Here is a 17,902-nt window from a genome sequence, read left to right as displayed (position 1 = left end):
TGTGTGGGTGCTCCAGCCCCACATTTCTCCTCTGCACTGCCCACGTAGAGGTTCTCTGTGAAGGCTCTGCCCCTGCAGCAGGCTTCTGCTTGGACATCCAGGCCTTTCTGTAAATCTTCTGAAATCTAGGCAGAGAGAGGTTCCCAAATCTCACCTCTTGGATTCTGTGTACCTGTAGGCTTAACAGCATGTGGAAGCTGCCAAGGCTTATGTCTTGCATCCTGTGAAGCAGCGGCCTGAGCTATATCTGGGCCTCTTTGAGCCATGGCTGGAACTGGAGAGGCTAGGATACAGGGAGCAGTGTCCTGAGGCTTCTCAGGGGAGTGAGCCCTTGAGCCTGGCCTGGCCTGCAGAACCATTCAGTCCTTCTAGGCCTCTGGGCCTGTGACAAGAGTGGCTGCTCAGAATGTCTCTGAAATGCCTTCAAGGCTTTCCCCCTACCCCCAGTTTCTGCAGCCTTCTTGAATTCTTCCCCCGAAAATGGGCTTTTCTTTTCTACCACATGGCCAAGCTGCAAATTTTCCAAACATTTATACTCTGCTTCCCTTTTAAATATATAAGTTCCAACTTCAGGTCATTTCTTTGCTCATGCATATGAGCATAGGTTGTTAGAAGCAGCCAGATCACATCTTGAACACTTTGCTGCTTAGAAATTTCATCCACCAGATACTCTTAAATCATCTCTCAAATTCAGAGTTCCACAGATCCCTAGAGCAGGGGCACAGTCCAACCGAGCTCTTTGCCAAGGTGTAACAAAAGTGACCTTTGCTGCATTTCCCAATAAGTTTATTTCCATCTGTGACCTCCTCAACCTGGACTTCATTGTCCATATTACTATCAGCATTTTGGTCATAACAATTTAACAAATCTCCAGGACAAAATTTTTGTCACCTTCCTGCCTTTTTCTGTGCCCTCCAAGCTGTTTGAAATTCTGCCCCTTACGCAGTTCCAAAGCTGCTTCTACATTTTAAGGTATCTTTATAGCAGTGCCCCACTCCTCAGTCTCACTTTGCTATAAAGAAATATCTGAGACTGGGTAACTTATAAAGAAAAGAGGTTTAATTGGCCCATGGTTCTGCAGGCTGTACAGGAAGCATTATGCTCATAATGCTCAGAATGGCCGGGTTTACGCCATTCTCCTGCCTCAGCCTCCCGAGTAGCTGGGACTACAGGCGCCCGCCACCTCGCCCGGCTAGTTTTTTGTATTTTTTAGTAGAGACGGGGTTTCACCGTGTTAGCCAGGATGGTCTCGATCTCCTGACCTCGTGATCCGCCCGTCTCGGCCTCCCAAAGTGCTGGGATTACAGGCTTGAGCCACCGCGCCCGGCCGCTTTTCCTGTTTTATTTTACTTTATGTACTAGTAATCTCTCCTGAGTGGTGTAAATAGAAATTACTTATTTCTTTTTATAGCTTACTGTGGAGATTAAATTTTAGATTACATCCTTTTAGAGATGCTATGTGAGGCTAAGGAAGTAGATGAGATCAATCCCTATAATAAAAAACTACAGAATCAGAGGAAGAAGGGTGGGATCCAGTGACAGTCAGGCTATCTGATAGGAGGATTGGCAGGTATTAAGGAATTCACATGATTTCTAGGAAGCAGGAGTCAGTGGTATCAAGTGATGTTAGAAAGATTGAAGATGATAAGACCAGAGAAAAGGTAGATTTTGGTTTATGGACCTATCAGGTATTTGGAATTTGGTTAGTGTCAACCACTGAGTGAAGTGGAAAAAATTTTTGCTGTCAAACCTGTTCTCATCTCCACATCCCACTTCCAGCAACCCTCACCAAAGCCACTGAAAAATCCTCCTAGCTTGTCATTATACAGAAACGCTTTTGCTCCTTTTGTAATTTGTTCTCTATATTGTAGCCATTGTGACATAAAAATTCAAATCTGGCCATGTCACTTTCTTAAAAGCTTTTAATAGACTTATTTGGACAAACACCAAAATTGTCTTGTGACTCCACTTAATCTGGCCCCTGTCTCTTGTCCTAGCTTCTCTTGCCAGTCTTCCCCTCAGTCGCACCACTTCAGTCATACTTTCCTTCGTTCAGTTCTTTGAACCTGCTTGCTCTTCTTGCCTGGGACTTTTTCTACATGCTGTTCTCTCTTCCTAGAAGTAAAAGCCTTCACTGGGTAATCCCTCTTCATGCTTTCCCTAGCCTTCCAACCCCACTAAAATGAGATCCATTTCTTCATCATACGTTCTTACAACTTTCCATATATTTCCTTTATGGTAATTATCAGTTTGTAGTTATATATTGATATGCTTATTCTAATAATGTGCATCTGCCTCACATTTAATCTTCACAACTACTCAGTAATATCTGTATCATTACCCTCATATTAAAGATGAGTATTCTATGTAACCTGCCCAAGACCACTGAGCTAGTAAGTGAGGGAACTGGGATTTGAACCTGCAATATTTATAAGACTGTAGTTATCATATGGGCAGGGACCGTGTTTGCTTTTCCTGACTGTTCTGTTCTCACACCTAGCATAATGTTTGGGAAATACCTAGTTGAAATATTTGGGATGCTGAATTAAGGAGAAAATGTACTTATATTCTTGTCTCTGCACAGTATTTTCATTTCATATGTGTATAATGTAACACACTATGTCAGTTTAAAATTTCCCAACACCATTAGGAGGCTAACTGATTTAGCCTGATATGGTTGGTGTATCATGTATATATAGCTCGTGATAGGACCAGCTTTTCATTTTCTCAAAAATTCATGTGCCATGGTTCTTTTATTGTCAGGTGTGTACAAGCTGTGAGGACAACGCAGAAGCTAATGGGTTTTGTGTAGAGTGTGTTGAATGGCTCTGCAAGACGTGTATCAGAGCTCATCAGAGGGTAAAGTTCACAAAAGACCATACTGTCAGACAGAAAGAGGAAGTATCTCCAGGTAATACATGAGTTATTTTCTTTTTTTTTCTTCTATCTTTCCCCGTCTTTTCTTCCTTCCTGTATTGACTTGTTTTGACACTTTTATTTTGATAAGTATTAAATATATACTCTTAAGTAAAAGAGGTTTATATTATAATTGAAATTTAAATACTTAAAAATGTTGGAAAATGTGAATAGATGTAGAACCCTGTTTTACATTCATACTGCATGTCCTCCTGCTTCTATAAATGTCTTCAACTGGTGTGAATATAGAACAAATGGAGAAAAAAATTGCTTTTTCTTATTTTTCTTTTATCTCTAAGGTAACAACAAAGAGTGGGCTTAAATATTTTATAACTCTTTTTCTTTTGATATTCTTGTTGCAAACCTGCATCATGATTATTTGTCTGATATGTGGATAGCCAGAGAGGCTTTTTTATGTAATTATTATTTCTGGTTTTATTGTCTTGTTTTTAATGTACAGTTCACTCATATGTTTTTTATTTGGTAAAATACATGCAACATAAAATTTGTCATTTTAACTATTAAATGTACAATTCAGTGGCATTTATTACATTTACGCGTTGTGCAAGCATCACTACTATTTTCAAAACTTGTTTATCACCCCAATCAGCATCTTTGTACCCTTTAAGTAATAACTCCAATTTTCTGGCTGGACGCAGTGGCTCATGCCTGTAATCCCAGCACTTTGGGAGGCTGAGGCGGGTGGATCACGAGATCAGGAGATCGAGACCATCCTAGCTAACACGGTGAAACCCCATCTCTACTAAAAACTTACAAAAAATTAGCCAGCCATGGTGGTGGGCGCTTGTAGTCCCAGCTACTCGGGAGGCTGAGGCTGGAGAATGGCATGAACCTGGGAGGCGGAGCTTGCAGTCAGATCGCGCCACTGCACTCCAGCCTGGGTGACAGAGCGAGACTCCGTCTCAAAAGAAAAAAAAAAAAATAACTCCGTTTTTCTTCCCCTAGCTCCTGGTAACTTCAAACCTATTTTCTTTTTTGTGAGACTGAGTCTTGCTTTGTCACGCAGGCTAGCTGTAGTGCAGTGGCGTGATCTCAGTTCACTGCAACCTCTGCTACCTGGGTTCATGCTATTCTCCTGCCTGTAACTGGGATTACAGGTGTGCGCCACCATGCGTGGCTAATTTTTGTATTTGTAGTAGACACGGGGTTTTACCATGTTGGCCAGGCTGGTCTCGAGCTCCTGAGCTCAAGTGATCCGCCAGCCTTGGCCTCCCAAACTACTGGGATTACAAACATGAGCCACTACACCCAGCCTTTATTTTCTGTCTCTATAAATTTGCTGATTCTGGATATTTCACACAAGTGGAATCACATGGTATTTGTTCTTTGATATCTAACTTATTTTACTTAGCGTAATATTTTAAGGATTCATCCATGTAATAGCATGTATCAAAATGTAGCAAAACCTTTTTTGTGTGTGTTTGTTGTTTGAGACTAGTGAAAGACTTGGTATAATCCCAGCACTTTGGGAGGCCGAAGTGGGATGATTGCCTGAGCCCAGGAGTTCTAGACCAGCCTTGGCAACATGGCGAAACCCTATCTACAAAAAAAAAGAAAATTAGCTGGGCGTGATAGTACATGCCTGTAATCCCAACAACCTGGGAGATGAGATGGTGGGAGGACCGCTTGAACCAAGGAGCTCGAGGCTGCAGTGACCTGTGATCATTGCCATTACACTTCGCTTGCATGACAGTATGAGATCCTGTCTCAAAAAAAAAAAAAAGAATTGCATTGCTGGAGTTAATTCCATATTTCATCTTGATGTGTTGTGCTTTTAATATAATATATTACCGATTTTCTCTATCTGGTTATTTTCATTTTCATTCTGAATTCTACGTGTTTACATATTTGTATCTTCAAAAATACTTCTTGAATTTATTTATCTAATTATCAGTTTTATATGTTTTAGTTCATTAATTTTATCTGTAATTCCTCTCAGGTTACCTTAGGGTTTTTGCGTGTGTGTTTTGTTTTGTTTTGTTTCTTGAGACAGAATCTCACTCCATGACCCAGGCTGGAGTGCAGTGATGCGATCTCGGTTCGCTGCAAGCTCCACCTCCCGGGTTCAAGCAATTCTCCTGCTTCAGCCTCCCAAGTGCCTGGGATTATGTAATCTCTGTGCCACCATGCCTGGCTAATTTTTGTATTTTTAGTAGAGATGGGGTTTCACCATGTTGGCCAGGCTGGTCTGGAACTCCTGACCTCAAGTGATCCACCCGCCTTGGGCTCCCAGAGTGCTGGGATTACAGATGTGAGCCACCATGCCTGGTATAGGCCAGCATACTAGTTTGTCAGTTTTGACACTATTGACATTTTGAGCTAGATAATTCTTTATTGCTGGGGACTGATTTGTGCATTATTAAAAAAAAGAAATGCAAATGGCTAATTACTGAACATTGTTTCATTTCAGTTATTAAAGAAATGCATTCTAGGATAGTGACGTATGTGTCTTCTCTCTTTCTCTCTTTCTGTCTCTTGCATTTATTAAATTGTCAAAGATGAAAAATTTTGAGAGTTCCCCCTGTTAATATGGTTAATAGCCACTCTACACTGGTTGGAGTACAAATTGGCACAATTATTTAGCTTTTCTCTGTATGAATTACCCTTTAACAATTCTACCACTAGGAATTTATCTTGTGGAAACATTTAAATGATTTATAATTTTCATATGTTTATTTCAGCATTATTTGCAGTACTGAAAAATGAATAACTTACAAATATCCTTAGCAAGCGGTATAGTGGTTTATCTATTTTGTGAAATACTATACAGTTAATAAATAAGAAATGAGGTGGATATATATACTAATACAGAAAGGCATCTAAAGAGTTAACTGAGAAAAAAAATCTTTAAAAGACAATATATGTACTGCCATTTATTGTTTTATAAAATGTAACACTGCCCTATCCTATATGTACTTCCATACTTAGAAAAACAACCAGAGGAATGCACACCAGGTTATTAATAGTAATAATCTCTGGAGGTAAGATTATTTCTGAAATGTTTGGATTTTGCCTTTAATTGTTAGTAAGATAACTGAGGTTTACTATTTAACCATATTTATTCATATTCTGATTTTTTTCACTTAACATGACATAAACATTTTCCAGTTTTATCCCTACACTGGAAAACTAGAGTGTAATAATGAAAATATTATTATTTCTGTGTTAATGGGTATCCTCTGTTAGGATTTTTACAAAAGTAGGTTATTTGACTACTCCTTTTAGACATTTTTATTATATTTTCTTTCTCCCTCCCTCTCTTTCCATCTCTTTCTCTGCCTCTCTGTCTCTGTCTATGAGGTCTTACAATGTTCCCAGGCTGGACTCAAACTCTTGGTGCTCAAGCAACTGATCCTCTCAACTCAGCTTCCTGAATAGCTGAGACTACAGGCATGGGCCACTGTGCCCTGCTAGATTTTCCAAATTGCATTTTCAAAAAATCTCCTCCCATATTTGGGATAGAAGACATCCAGGTGGTTCATACTCATTTACCAGGGCTGTCTTCTTAAGGCTTTTTAATGCAATAAAACATATTTTTTTTTTTTTTTTTTTTTTTTTTTTTTTTTGAGACAGAGTCTCGCTCTGTCGCCCAGGCTGGAGTGCAGTGGCGCAATCTCGGCTCACTGCAAGCTCCGCCTCCCGGGTTCACGCCATTCTCCTGCCTCAGCCTCCCGAGTAGCTGGGACTACAGGCGCCCGCCCCTGCGCCCGGCTAATTTTTTCTATTTTTAGTAGAGACGGGGTTTCACCATGGTCTCGATCTCCTGACCTTGTGATCCGCCCTCCTCGGCCTCCCAAAGTGCTGGGATTACAGGCGTGAGCCACCACGCCCGGCCAATAAAACATATTTTTAACTACACACTTAGTTCTTTCATTTACTTCTGAATTAATTTTAATTTCTTCCTGGAAAATGAAAAGGTTATTTGCTTTTTTTCCTGAAATGCTGACAATATGTGATATCTTAATATCTGTAATTCTTAGTGAAAGTTATGGTATAGGTGAAGCTGTAGTGTTTATATCAATAGATGTGAATTCAAATGGGCAATCGAATAATTATTTACTATTCAATTATGTTCATTTTCTTCTCTCTGTCTCCCATTGTTTCTGCAGAGGCAGTTGGTGTCACCAGCCAGCGACCGGTGTTTTGTCCTTTTCATAAAAAGGAGCAGTTGAAGCTGTACTGTGAAACATGTGACAAACTGACATGTCGAGACTGTCAGTTATTAGAGCATAAAGAGCATAGGTACCAGCATCTTTGGTTACGTATATAGATTCATATGCAGCTTTAGAGGACTAAAGGACTGCTGCCAACCCTCATCAAATGGCAGTCTGCAAATAGGTTTTGTGTAACCAGCAGTATGCTGGCCTATACCAGGGTTTATCAATTTTGACACTACTGACGTTTTGGGCCAGGTAATTCTTTATTGTTGGGGACTGATCTGTGTGTTATATGGTGGTTAGCATCCTTGACCTCTACCAACTAGTTGCCAGTAGCAACCCTCTAACCCTCCCCAGTTGTGACAACAAAATGTGGCTCCAGACATTGGCAACATCCTATGGAGCAAAATCATCCTGAATTGAGAACACTGGCCAACACCCTGTTTAAAAATATATAGAACTAGTTGCCAGCATTGTAAAATGGGGAGATTTTACATTTTTTAAATATCTAGATTTTTGGCTTTTTTGAGAAAATGGAAGCTCTTCTAGCCCTGGGTCTGTATACATTCATGTCAACAACATTTGAGGCATGCCTTTTCCAATTCATTATAGTTCCTAGCAAAGCTGACTTTTAAATCTCATCTCAACAATCATTCAGGTCAGCAACAGATGATTTAGACAGTAAGATTCAAATCGATACAAAATATAATTGCTTATGATGTTCTAGGCTCCTGATACTGGCAGACTGGATAATTTGGACCAACAGTGAGAATGACTAGAAAACCTGCACAAAATACAGAAATTATCTATATGAAATGCTAGAGCTAATAAAATAGTAAAGCATTATTGGACAGGATTGGGTTGGAGCTGGGGCTAAGGATGGCGGGGGCCTTTTACTCCCCTTGAGGTATTTGCCTAGAGATGAGGAGTAATTTTAATAGGCTCACAGAGCTGAGAAATCACGGCCTGGAGTGCAAGGATCATGCATGGTCAATGTGTCTCCTTGTCTTGAGTTGGTACCCTGAAAGTCTACACTATTACAGTAAAGATAAATTAGCTAGTAAGTAGTTCCTCACAGGGACTAAAGCTCAGCACTTAAAATTGGATTAAAGTGAAGTCATATCGCTGGCTCCTCAAGTTTCCTGGTAGAATCAAATGTAAATCCTTACCAGAAAGACAAAGAAGACATCTAGGCCTCCAACTTAGTCAATAATGAATTTTGGAAAAACGATATTCACAGAATTAGAAATAACCAGGTTTGTTAGGAGATTAGACAATGTGAACATAGTGAGACCCCATCCCAACAAAACATTTGCTGGGCACAGTGGTATGTGCTTGTATTCCTAGCTACTTGAGAGACTGAGGTGCTCCCACCTGAGCTCCTGGGATTGCTTGAGCCCAGGAGTTCAAGGCTGCAGTGATAGTGCCACCGCACTCCAGCCTAAGTGAAAGGATGAGACCCTGTCTTTAAAAAAGAAAGAAAGAAAGAAAACCCTGAAAATTACGGTATCTGAAATTAACTCAGTAGAAGGGCTTAAGAACAGATTTGGCATAGCATGAAATGAGAATTAATGAGCTAGAAGAAAATTAAGAAAATATCCAGAAAGAAGCATCATCAACAAGAGGAGGATGAAAAGTAGAAGACATTGAAGATCTAATATGGATGTAATTGCAGTCCAAGAAGGATGGAAAGTACAGAGAATGGGAAGGAAGCAATATCTGAAGACAGAATGTAATGGCTGAGAACTTTCAGAAGCTGACGAAAGGCATTTAGCCTATATTTAAGAAGTTTCACAAACCTCTAGCAGGATAATTAAGAAAGTAATATTTTTAAAGTGCAAAAATAAAGTAACTTTCAAATCTAAAATTCTGTACCCAGTAAGCATATTCTTTAAATATGAAGGTGGATGAAAAATGTTTCAGGCAAAATACACTGGGAGAGCATATCCCTGATAAACTCTCACTTAAAGTACCTCTTAGCAGAAGAAAAATAATAGAAGATACAGAAAGGAATATGGAGCAATTAAAATAATAGGTATGAGTAAATCTAAATGAATGTTGACTTAGGAAACAGTATCTTTTTGGTGTGGTATGTGTATATGTATATCACATAGCAGTAAATGTGCTAAAAGGGTATGGAATTTATGTTCTAAGGTCCGTGCATAGTCTAGGAAGAGGGTAAAAAGTGCAAATATTAGATGATATGTAAATATCTGTTTTTGTAATGTCTAGAGTAGTCACTAAAAGAATAATAAGTACATATAATTACCAAGGTGTGGAGAGTTGTGGGGATGTGGAATAATCAGTATAAACAAAGGCCAAAAAAGTGAGAAAAAGAAATAAAGAACAGATGGAATATAATGAGGCCTTGGTAAGTTGGTAGATCTACAAATATACTATAATTATACTAAATGTGAACAGACAAAATGTTCCAAATTATAAGACAGGTTTCAGACTGGATAAGAAGGAAAATAGAAAAATGTGCTATTTTCTTTTTATGAGAAATATCTAAAAAACTCAATATATAAAAGACTTAATGGGAAAAGACACACCATATAAATACTAACCAGAGGCAAAATGGCATAGTAGACAAAATCCATTATTTGAGATAAAGAGGGACACTTTGTAAGGATGAAAGACTCTCTTCATCTAAAAGATATGAGTTGTAAATTTATACAGGTTATAAACTTACAAAAAAATGACAGAACTTCAAACTAATAGAAAACTCCATAGTCACAGTGGAAAATCTTACCACTTTACGCAATAATCGAAGCCGAGTAGTGTGGCAGGTACCTGTAAGTGCTAGCTACCTAGCTACTCAGGAAACTGAGGTGGGAGGATGGCTGAAGTCCAGGAGTTTGAGTTCAGCCTGGGCAACATAGCAAGACCTATCTCTAAAAAAATAAATAAGTAAATAAACAACACAATAGGCAGACTAAAAAATCAGTAAAGATAGAGAAATAAGGGCCAAGCATGGTGGCTCGCACAAATACATACACACATACATAACTGACAAAACAAACAGACTAAAAAATCAGTAAAGATAGAGGAATAAGGGCTGGGCATGGTGGTTCACACCTGTAATCCCAGCTACTCGGGAGGCTTAGGCAAGATAATTGCTGGAACCTGGGAGGTGGAGGTTGCAGTGAACAGAGATGGCACCATTGCACCCTGGCCTAGGTGACAAAAGCAAAACTCCATCTCAAAAAAAAAAAGATAAATAAGATTGAATAACACAATTAACATAACGTCGTATGGACATTATGGAACACTGTACCCCAAAATATACATTCTTACAATAAAATATTTTTAACTGACCATATGCTAAAGTCTTAAATTTGGAAAGATTGAAAGATACTATATATTTGGAAATGAAATTCTTGTGATAACTAAAGTCTGCTGATACATGATCCTGGAATTCTGGTTTAAAGGAAAAAAGTATTTAGAAGACATTATTGAGTCAAATGATACAAGTAAGAAGCATGGTCTATAGGTTAAAGTACTGTAACAAGGTCAGTTTTTTTTTTTTTTAACTTTGCTATGAATACATAAGAAAATCCTTGTTTTTAGGAAATGCACACTTAATTTTATTAAAGGGTTAAAGGGCTATGAGGAGGCAAACTAAAAAGTTGATTAATCTGTGTAAGGAGATATATGATCTCTATATACTTGGAAATTTAACTTTGAAATTATTATAAAATAAGCAGTTTAATACATTTAAATCATCAACAAGGAATTCCAGTAGATATTAGAAAACATTTTGATTTGAATAGTAGTGAAAATATCAGTCAATCAAGCCTTGAGGTTTTTCTTTTTAATAACTGAAGCCATATTTGGAGGACAGTTTATATTATTAAATGCATATGTTGTATGTTAAGGATAAAGTCAATTCACTAAACATTTATTGCAGTTTAGGAAAAGTAGCAGATTAAACCCAAAGTAAGTGTGTTTTAAAAGAAACATAATAAAGACAAGTGTAGAAATAGTCAAAGCCAAAAAATTCACTCTTTCAAAAGACTACTAAATAATCAACAATTCTCTGTACGAGTGATTGAGAGAGCAGGCCCAAATAACCACTACCAGGAGTAGGAAAGTGGCGTTACTCCATATTTCAAATGTTATAATGAAAATTTTTACATGATATTGGAAAACTCTTAGAAAATGAAGTTTTTACCAAAACTTATGCTAAATACAATAGAAAGAATAGTCCTTTAATGTTCATTCATAATTTAAAACCTTCCCACAAAGAAAATTACACATGCAAATGACACCAATAAATGTACCACATAGTTAAGGTAAAAATAGCCCCTTTTGTTCTGGCGCGGTGGCTCACACCTGTAATCCCAGCACTTTGGGAGGCCAAGGCGGGCAGATCACAAGGTCAGGAGATCGAGACCATCCTGGCTAACATGGTGAAACCCCGTCTCTACTAAAAATACAAAAAATTAGCCAGGCGTGGTGGTGGGCGCCTGTTGTCCCAGCTACTCGGGAGGCTGAGGCAGGCAAATGAACCCGGGAGGCGGAGCTTGCAGTGAGCCAAGATTGCGCCACTGCACTCCAGCCTGGGCTACAGAGCGAGACTCCGTCTCAAAAAACAAACAAAGGCCGGGCGCGGTGGCTCACGCCTGTAATCCCAGCACTTTGGGAGGCCGAGGCGGGCGGATCACAAGGTCAGGAGATCGAGACCACGGTGAAACCCCGTCTCTACTAAAAAAAATACAAAAAATTAGCCGGGTGTGGTGGCGGGCGCCTATAGTCCCAGCTACTCGGGAGGCTGAGGCAGGAGAATGGCCTGAACCCAGGAGACGGAGCTTGCAGTGAGCCGAGATCGTGCCACTGCACTCCAGCCTGGGGGACAGAGCGAGACTCTGTCTCAAAAAAAAAAAAAAAAAAAAAAAAGCCCCTTTCTTATACAGACTTGTCCGGAGAGTGGCAAAAAAAATGAATTCTTTCCAACTTGTTATATGAAGCCAGCATAACTTTTACACCAAAACTGACAAGGAATAGAAATGAAAAATTACAGGCCAGTTTCACCCATGAAATGAATGTGAAAATTCCAAGAAATGGAAAATAAGTAGAAAACAGATGATTTGAGAGGAGGGGAAAACTTGCCTTAAATCTCGTAGTATTGTCATTTTTGGACAGTGTAATCACAACCAATTTGGCCTCATTTTGGGGATACAGAATTCATTTAACATGCCAAAATCATTGATGCTAAAACCTTTCATGTCATATTAAAAGAATGAAGGAAAAAGTATATGCCTATCTCAATAGAAGCAGTAGAAACATTCCATAAAAATTAAATATACATTCCTAACATCTTAGCAAACTAGAAATAAAAAAAGAATTTCCTAAGACTGATAAAGATTATTTATGGAAAGTAGAAAACGTACTTAATATTGGAATATTGAAAGTCTTTGCATTGAGATGAGGACAACATAAGGGTGACCATTTTGACCATTTCATGTAACCTTATATTAAATAAGTGTAGTAAAGAAAAAGTTTACTAAGATAAAAAAAACTTGAGTTGCCTATGAAAGTGTTTGAAATGTTATTATTCACAGATATGATTATGTACAAAGGAAATCCAATGTAATTATTAACTGAGTATCCCCTTTTTCTAACTGGCAACCCTATTTAATTACATGTAAACATTTAAAATCACATTATATAAAATATGTTAATTTAGAAATATTGTATTTTGTACATTTTATAGGAAAACTTAAATAAAACTCTTGATATGTATCTTCTATATCATTGCCTTTCTATCTTCTCTAGAACTTCTCTTCAGTTATCAAACATAGTCTGGCAAAGTAAATGATCTTAACTCACTTTCAAATTGGAAACTTTTTAAAGTGCTATATCTTATTATACTGTTGCTTAAAGTTTTATCACAAGGCATAACGTCTAGAATTTTGCCCTTCTCTCTCTGTATTTATCCCGATTTTTCTTTGTGGCCCCTAGAACATAACTACCTATTATTTAAAAATGGTCTTTTGAAATGTTTGTTTTCAGCAGGCTTGCATAATGTAGAAATTACAATATAGTTAATAAGTCAGATTATATATCATTGACTATTTTTTGCCAAGTCCACCAAGTGAAAGTGAACTCTGTAAGCTTATAAAACTGAATGATGGATGCACATGGTTCTCAAACTTTCAAAATATTTACGTGTCCATAATCTTTCTTGAAGGATAATTTGAGAGGTGGGGAAAACTTGCTTTATTAGGGATACATTTGATGTTTTAAAAGATTGTTATATAAATTCTTTATAATCCTATTTTATGTTTTTATCAGTCTTTTTATTCTTGGACTTTTCCTCATTATATGTTTTTATATGAAATAATTTGCTTATTTCTTCAGGTATCAATTTATAGAAGAAGCTTTTCAGAATCAGAAAGTGATCATAGATACACTAATCACCAAACTGATGGAAAAAACAAAATACATAAAATTCACAGGAAATCAGATCCAAAACAGGTAATTTTATGGTATTATATAATCATTTTTATATAATTTGTGAAGTATATTCACTTTTAGAACATTTTCCTTAACTCACAGTTAAGTAATAAGTTATTAGATGACAACAATAACACATGGTTGATAAGACTTTCCCAGAAACTTAGTTGGAAAGCATTCTTTTCTGCTGTAAAATTTCAAAACTCATATAATAAACTACATTTAGTATTTTGATAGCTCATTTATCTAATAGGTATTGATAACTTATTATCACTTATTTTCCAATTTTAAAGAAATACCAAGATTTAAATGCAAAACCAACCATTTTGTGCCAGTATTGTAAAATATTTTAACACTTGAATGAACCCTGAATTGTTATTTTAAGGTTTGCTGAAATTTGAGATGCCTGCCTTATGCTGTGATTTTTTAAAACTGCAAACAGGTGGAAATTTTAAGACACTAGGATACAGGGATTGTTAAACTGTTCCGCCAGGCGCGGTGGCTCAAGCCTGTAATCCCAGCACTTTGGGAGGCCGAGATGGGCGGATCACGAGGTCAGGAGATCGAGACCATCCTGGCTAACACGGTGAAACCCCGTCTCTACTAAAAATACAAAAAAAAACCTAGCCGGGCGAGGTGGCGGGCGCCTGTAGTCCCAGCTACTCGGGAGGCTGAGGCAGGAGAATGGCGCAAACCCGGGAGGCGGAGCTTTCAGTGAGCTGAGATCCGGTCACTGCACTCCAGCCCGGGCTACAGAGCAAGACTCCGTCTAAAAAAAAAAAAAAAAAAAAACTGTTCCACACACTTTTTACTTCTTGCCTGATAAAATGCTTACTTAAACAATTACTTATTATGCCTTTTGTCCTGGTAAGAAAATCATCAACTGTCCAAAGTCTTAGACATCAGTGACTGGGGAGAACCACTAACCTCCGTGGAGCAGAGGCAGCTGAAGGTGTTGTCTAACCCCTTTTTAAATCCCATGTAGGGCACATACTGACATTTAATTTATACACCTATGAAATCCCATGACCTCTTCTGTTGTTTCACACACAAAAGAAATGTCACTGCCTACATAAGTCAAGAAATGTTTATTAGAATGAGCCAGAGTAAAAGAGACCTCACAGAGAATTTAAATGTTTTCCCATGTATCAGTTGTGTCAGCCTTTAAGACAGTCATCAATCTGTTACTATCATTTTGGAACACAACTGGGGGTGAAGCATTTGGAAATTTTTTAAGGTAATGAATTCCCTGTATTACCTGATTTCCTTAAAAGAGATTTTTAAACATAATTTTACTATTTCTTGATGCCCCAGCATCATTATTGTATCTATTTATTATTATGCATTATGTTGTATGTCTTTTAGTTTTTCTCGTTATCAGCTCTCATTTGTTTTTACCCCCCTCCTTTTTTTTTTTTTTTTTTTGAGACAGAGTCTCACTCTGTCACCCAAGCTGGAGTGCAGTGGTGCGATCTCAGTTCACTGCAACCTCTGCCTCCTGGGTTCAAGCAATCTTCCTGCCTCAGCCTCCCAGGTAGCTGGGATTACAGGTGCCCACCACTGTGCCCAGCTAATTTTTGTATCTTTAGTAGAGATGGGGTTTCACCATGTTGGCCAGCCTGGTCTCGAACTACTGACCTCAGGTGATCTGCCACCTCATTCTCCCAAAGTGCTGGGATTACAGGTGTGAGCCACCATACCCAGCCCTCTTTTTACCTTTCTCTTTGACACAACTATAGTTAATGAAATACTATTTCCTTTATTTACCATATTCTAATCAGAATAGTATATTTTGCCAAGTAGAATAATTGGTGGGTTTAAAATTTTTTTATTCTGAGTAATTGAAAATTTGTAATGAATATTTATTGAATGAATGAAGAGAGATAATTATAGGCATTTCTACCATCTAGTGGCAAAAGGTAGCAATTGTAAAATAATTAATTTTAAATTAAAGATCTGCCCTTAATGAAATTTATCCCTTTGACTTTTTTCTTACTGTTTCACTGAGCATATGGTTTGAGTTATGGTCAAAGTTTACATTTTTTTAATGTATGGATGTCAATTTCTCCCACTATCATTTGTTGAAAAAACTGCTTCTCTGTGGGATTATTATTCTGTTCCATTGTGTTTTTCTCATTGCTAGTACTTCACTTTCATGATCTTGATCATCGTAGCTTTTTATAGTAAGTCTTAAGATAGTGTTCTTCAAATTTGTTCTTTTATTTTTGTAAAGTGATTTGTGCTTTATTTCTTCTACAAAATTATAACATTGTGTGTAACAATTTTGATTTCTGAATTGAGGCAAAAATTAAAGAATCTTTGTTAAGTGCAAATTGCTTATATATCTTTATAACCTATCTGATTATAAAAGGGTACATTTATTAGAGTAACTGATATTCATTTTTATGCATTTGCCCCCATGCCACTGTTTTTCCCTTATTCATCCTATTCTACCATCATGAATACTTAAATGAGTTTTTTGAGATTGGTTGCTTCTCAGGCTTATCTGGTTCCCTTGATCCTGTAGTAATGTTGATGTCAAACAATTATCTTGAAGAATTTCCAGCAGGAAATAAAGTTTCTGCCAGTTTGAAGTTTTGGAGGGTAACTATGGGAGAAGCTTGCAGAAGAAATTAAGCTTTTAATTTAATCTCACAAAGTTTGGCGGATGTTCTGTTATTTTCTATAACATTCTGGTGTGGTACCGTATGTTTTTCTTTCTGTAAGAGTGTTGCGGGAATCAGGAGACTGGAGAGACCAGTAGGTAGAACAGGAGGATTTTATTGAGTGTACTCAGACCCAGCGGATTAACAGCCAAAGACTGGGCCTAGAACAAAGACCGGACTTGGCTTTTATACACAATTCTAAAAGAGGGTGGGCTACTTTGAAACAAGCTTACAGTGGCGTGAAGCATAGTGGCACAAAAGCTCAGGTACAGAAGCAGAACAAAGGCAGTTAATCATACTTTGACAGGTTCATAACTCAGACTTACATATGATTCTTGCTATGCGGCTTAGATGGCTGTTACCTAGGGTTGCTCTAGTGCCTTGCACAGACTTATCTCATAACCTTCACTATGGTGTCTGGATGGCTACAATCCAGGCCCGCTCAGGCATGTCTCATGACCTTCGCTGAGCTGCTTAGATAAAACAATACTTAAAGTTACTAGTTATAGAAAACAGGAATCAATAAACTCATAAGTTTACTCATACCATAGGAGAAAGGAAAATAAAGAAAATTTGTTTTTTTCTTCTCCCCATGTTGAGGGAGTGCTGGGAGAGTCTTCAGAGCACATTCCTTTGAGCCCTAGTTTCTTAGATAATATTATCAAGACTTTCCTGGGTCTGGGCTGTGCCTATTTCTGCCTCTGGGATGAGTCAGCCTAATACAGGAAAGCTTGTTTTTCAAACTTGCTTTTCTCTTTTTAATTTTATTTTTCTTTTTTTCTTTAATTTCTCACCTCAAGAGAGGTATGTAGTTGATAAAACATGGTTATTTGGCTGCTAATTTTGCAAAGAATGGGTTAAGTAGCAAACTAGTATTTTTGTCTTTTTCTACTTAGGTGTGTGAATACTGTAGCAGTTAAGATTACTAAGAAAAGAGTATCACATGTACACTTTTCTAGCTTTTGGTTGCAATTAATATAGTAGAACTTGTTCAGAATCATGGTTTATAAATCCTTTTTAGTCCACCACCATCCCCCATCCTTTTAGGTAGAGCATTGATTTTCCTGGGTGTCATCATAATTTTTCCAAACTGTATTTTCTTAAAATGTACTAATTCTTTTCTAACTCTATATATTTTTAAGATTCAAGACTTAATTTTAAGATTAAGTGGTGATATCTTTCAGGAGAATTATATTTCTGCTGTCTCATCTTCAAGACAGTCAATTTAAAGTGAAGGACTTAGAAATAGCAGAGCTTCTAAGGGCTGAAAACATTTTGGTCTAATGTAGACATTAAAACATCAATTTTAAATATTATACAAAAAAATCTGCCTTATGTTTTTTCCCCCTTTTAATTTTCAGAATTATTGAAGTAAATCAAAATCAAAAGCAGGTGGAACAGGATATTAAAGTTGCTATATTTACATTGATGGTAGAAATAAATAAAAAAGGAAAAGCTCTACTGCATCAGTTAGAGGTAAGTGACTGCCCATGGGATAGTATATTGATTCAACATAGTATTTCCTAAAGTACTGTGAAGTAGAAATCATAGTGCTTTTAATATAATTGTTTCATTTATGATTCAATACTTTTTTTCCCCACTCCCAAGTTTTCCTTTGCTGGATTTTGTATTGTAGCTGACAATTTAAAACTTTATAATACACTGTGAATGTCTGACGACTGA

At 37.4% G+C, this 17,902-nt stretch overlaps 1 protein-coding gene across 2 annotated transcripts in view; it reads left to right on the top strand.

Annotated features, from left to right (window-relative positions):
• Positions 1-17,902, top strand: part of TRIM24 (tripartite motif containing 24) — a 125,431-nt gene that overhangs the window by 54,004 nt on the left and 53,525 nt on the right. For both annotated transcript variants that reach the window (XM_050785010.1, XM_050785009.1), the window contains exons 3-6: positions 2,764-2,911; positions 7,047-7,179; positions 13,458-13,574; positions 17,581-17,695. In XM_050785010.1, the coding sequence (XP_050640967.1) occupies positions 2,764-2,911; positions 7,047-7,179; positions 13,458-13,574; positions 17,581-17,695 (513 nt within the window). The remainder of the gene's footprint in view (positions 1-2,763; positions 2,912-7,046; positions 7,180-13,457; positions 13,575-17,580; positions 17,696-17,902) is intronic.

This window comes from Macaca thibetana, chromosome 3 (genome assembly GCF_024542745.1).
Source record: "Macaca thibetana thibetana isolate TM-01 chromosome 3, ASM2454274v1, whole genome shotgun sequence".
Taxonomy (NCBI): domain Eukaryota; kingdom Metazoa; phylum Chordata; class Mammalia; order Primates; family Cercopithecidae; genus Macaca; species Macaca thibetana.
This window is presented reverse-complemented; position numbering and strand designations above follow the sequence as displayed.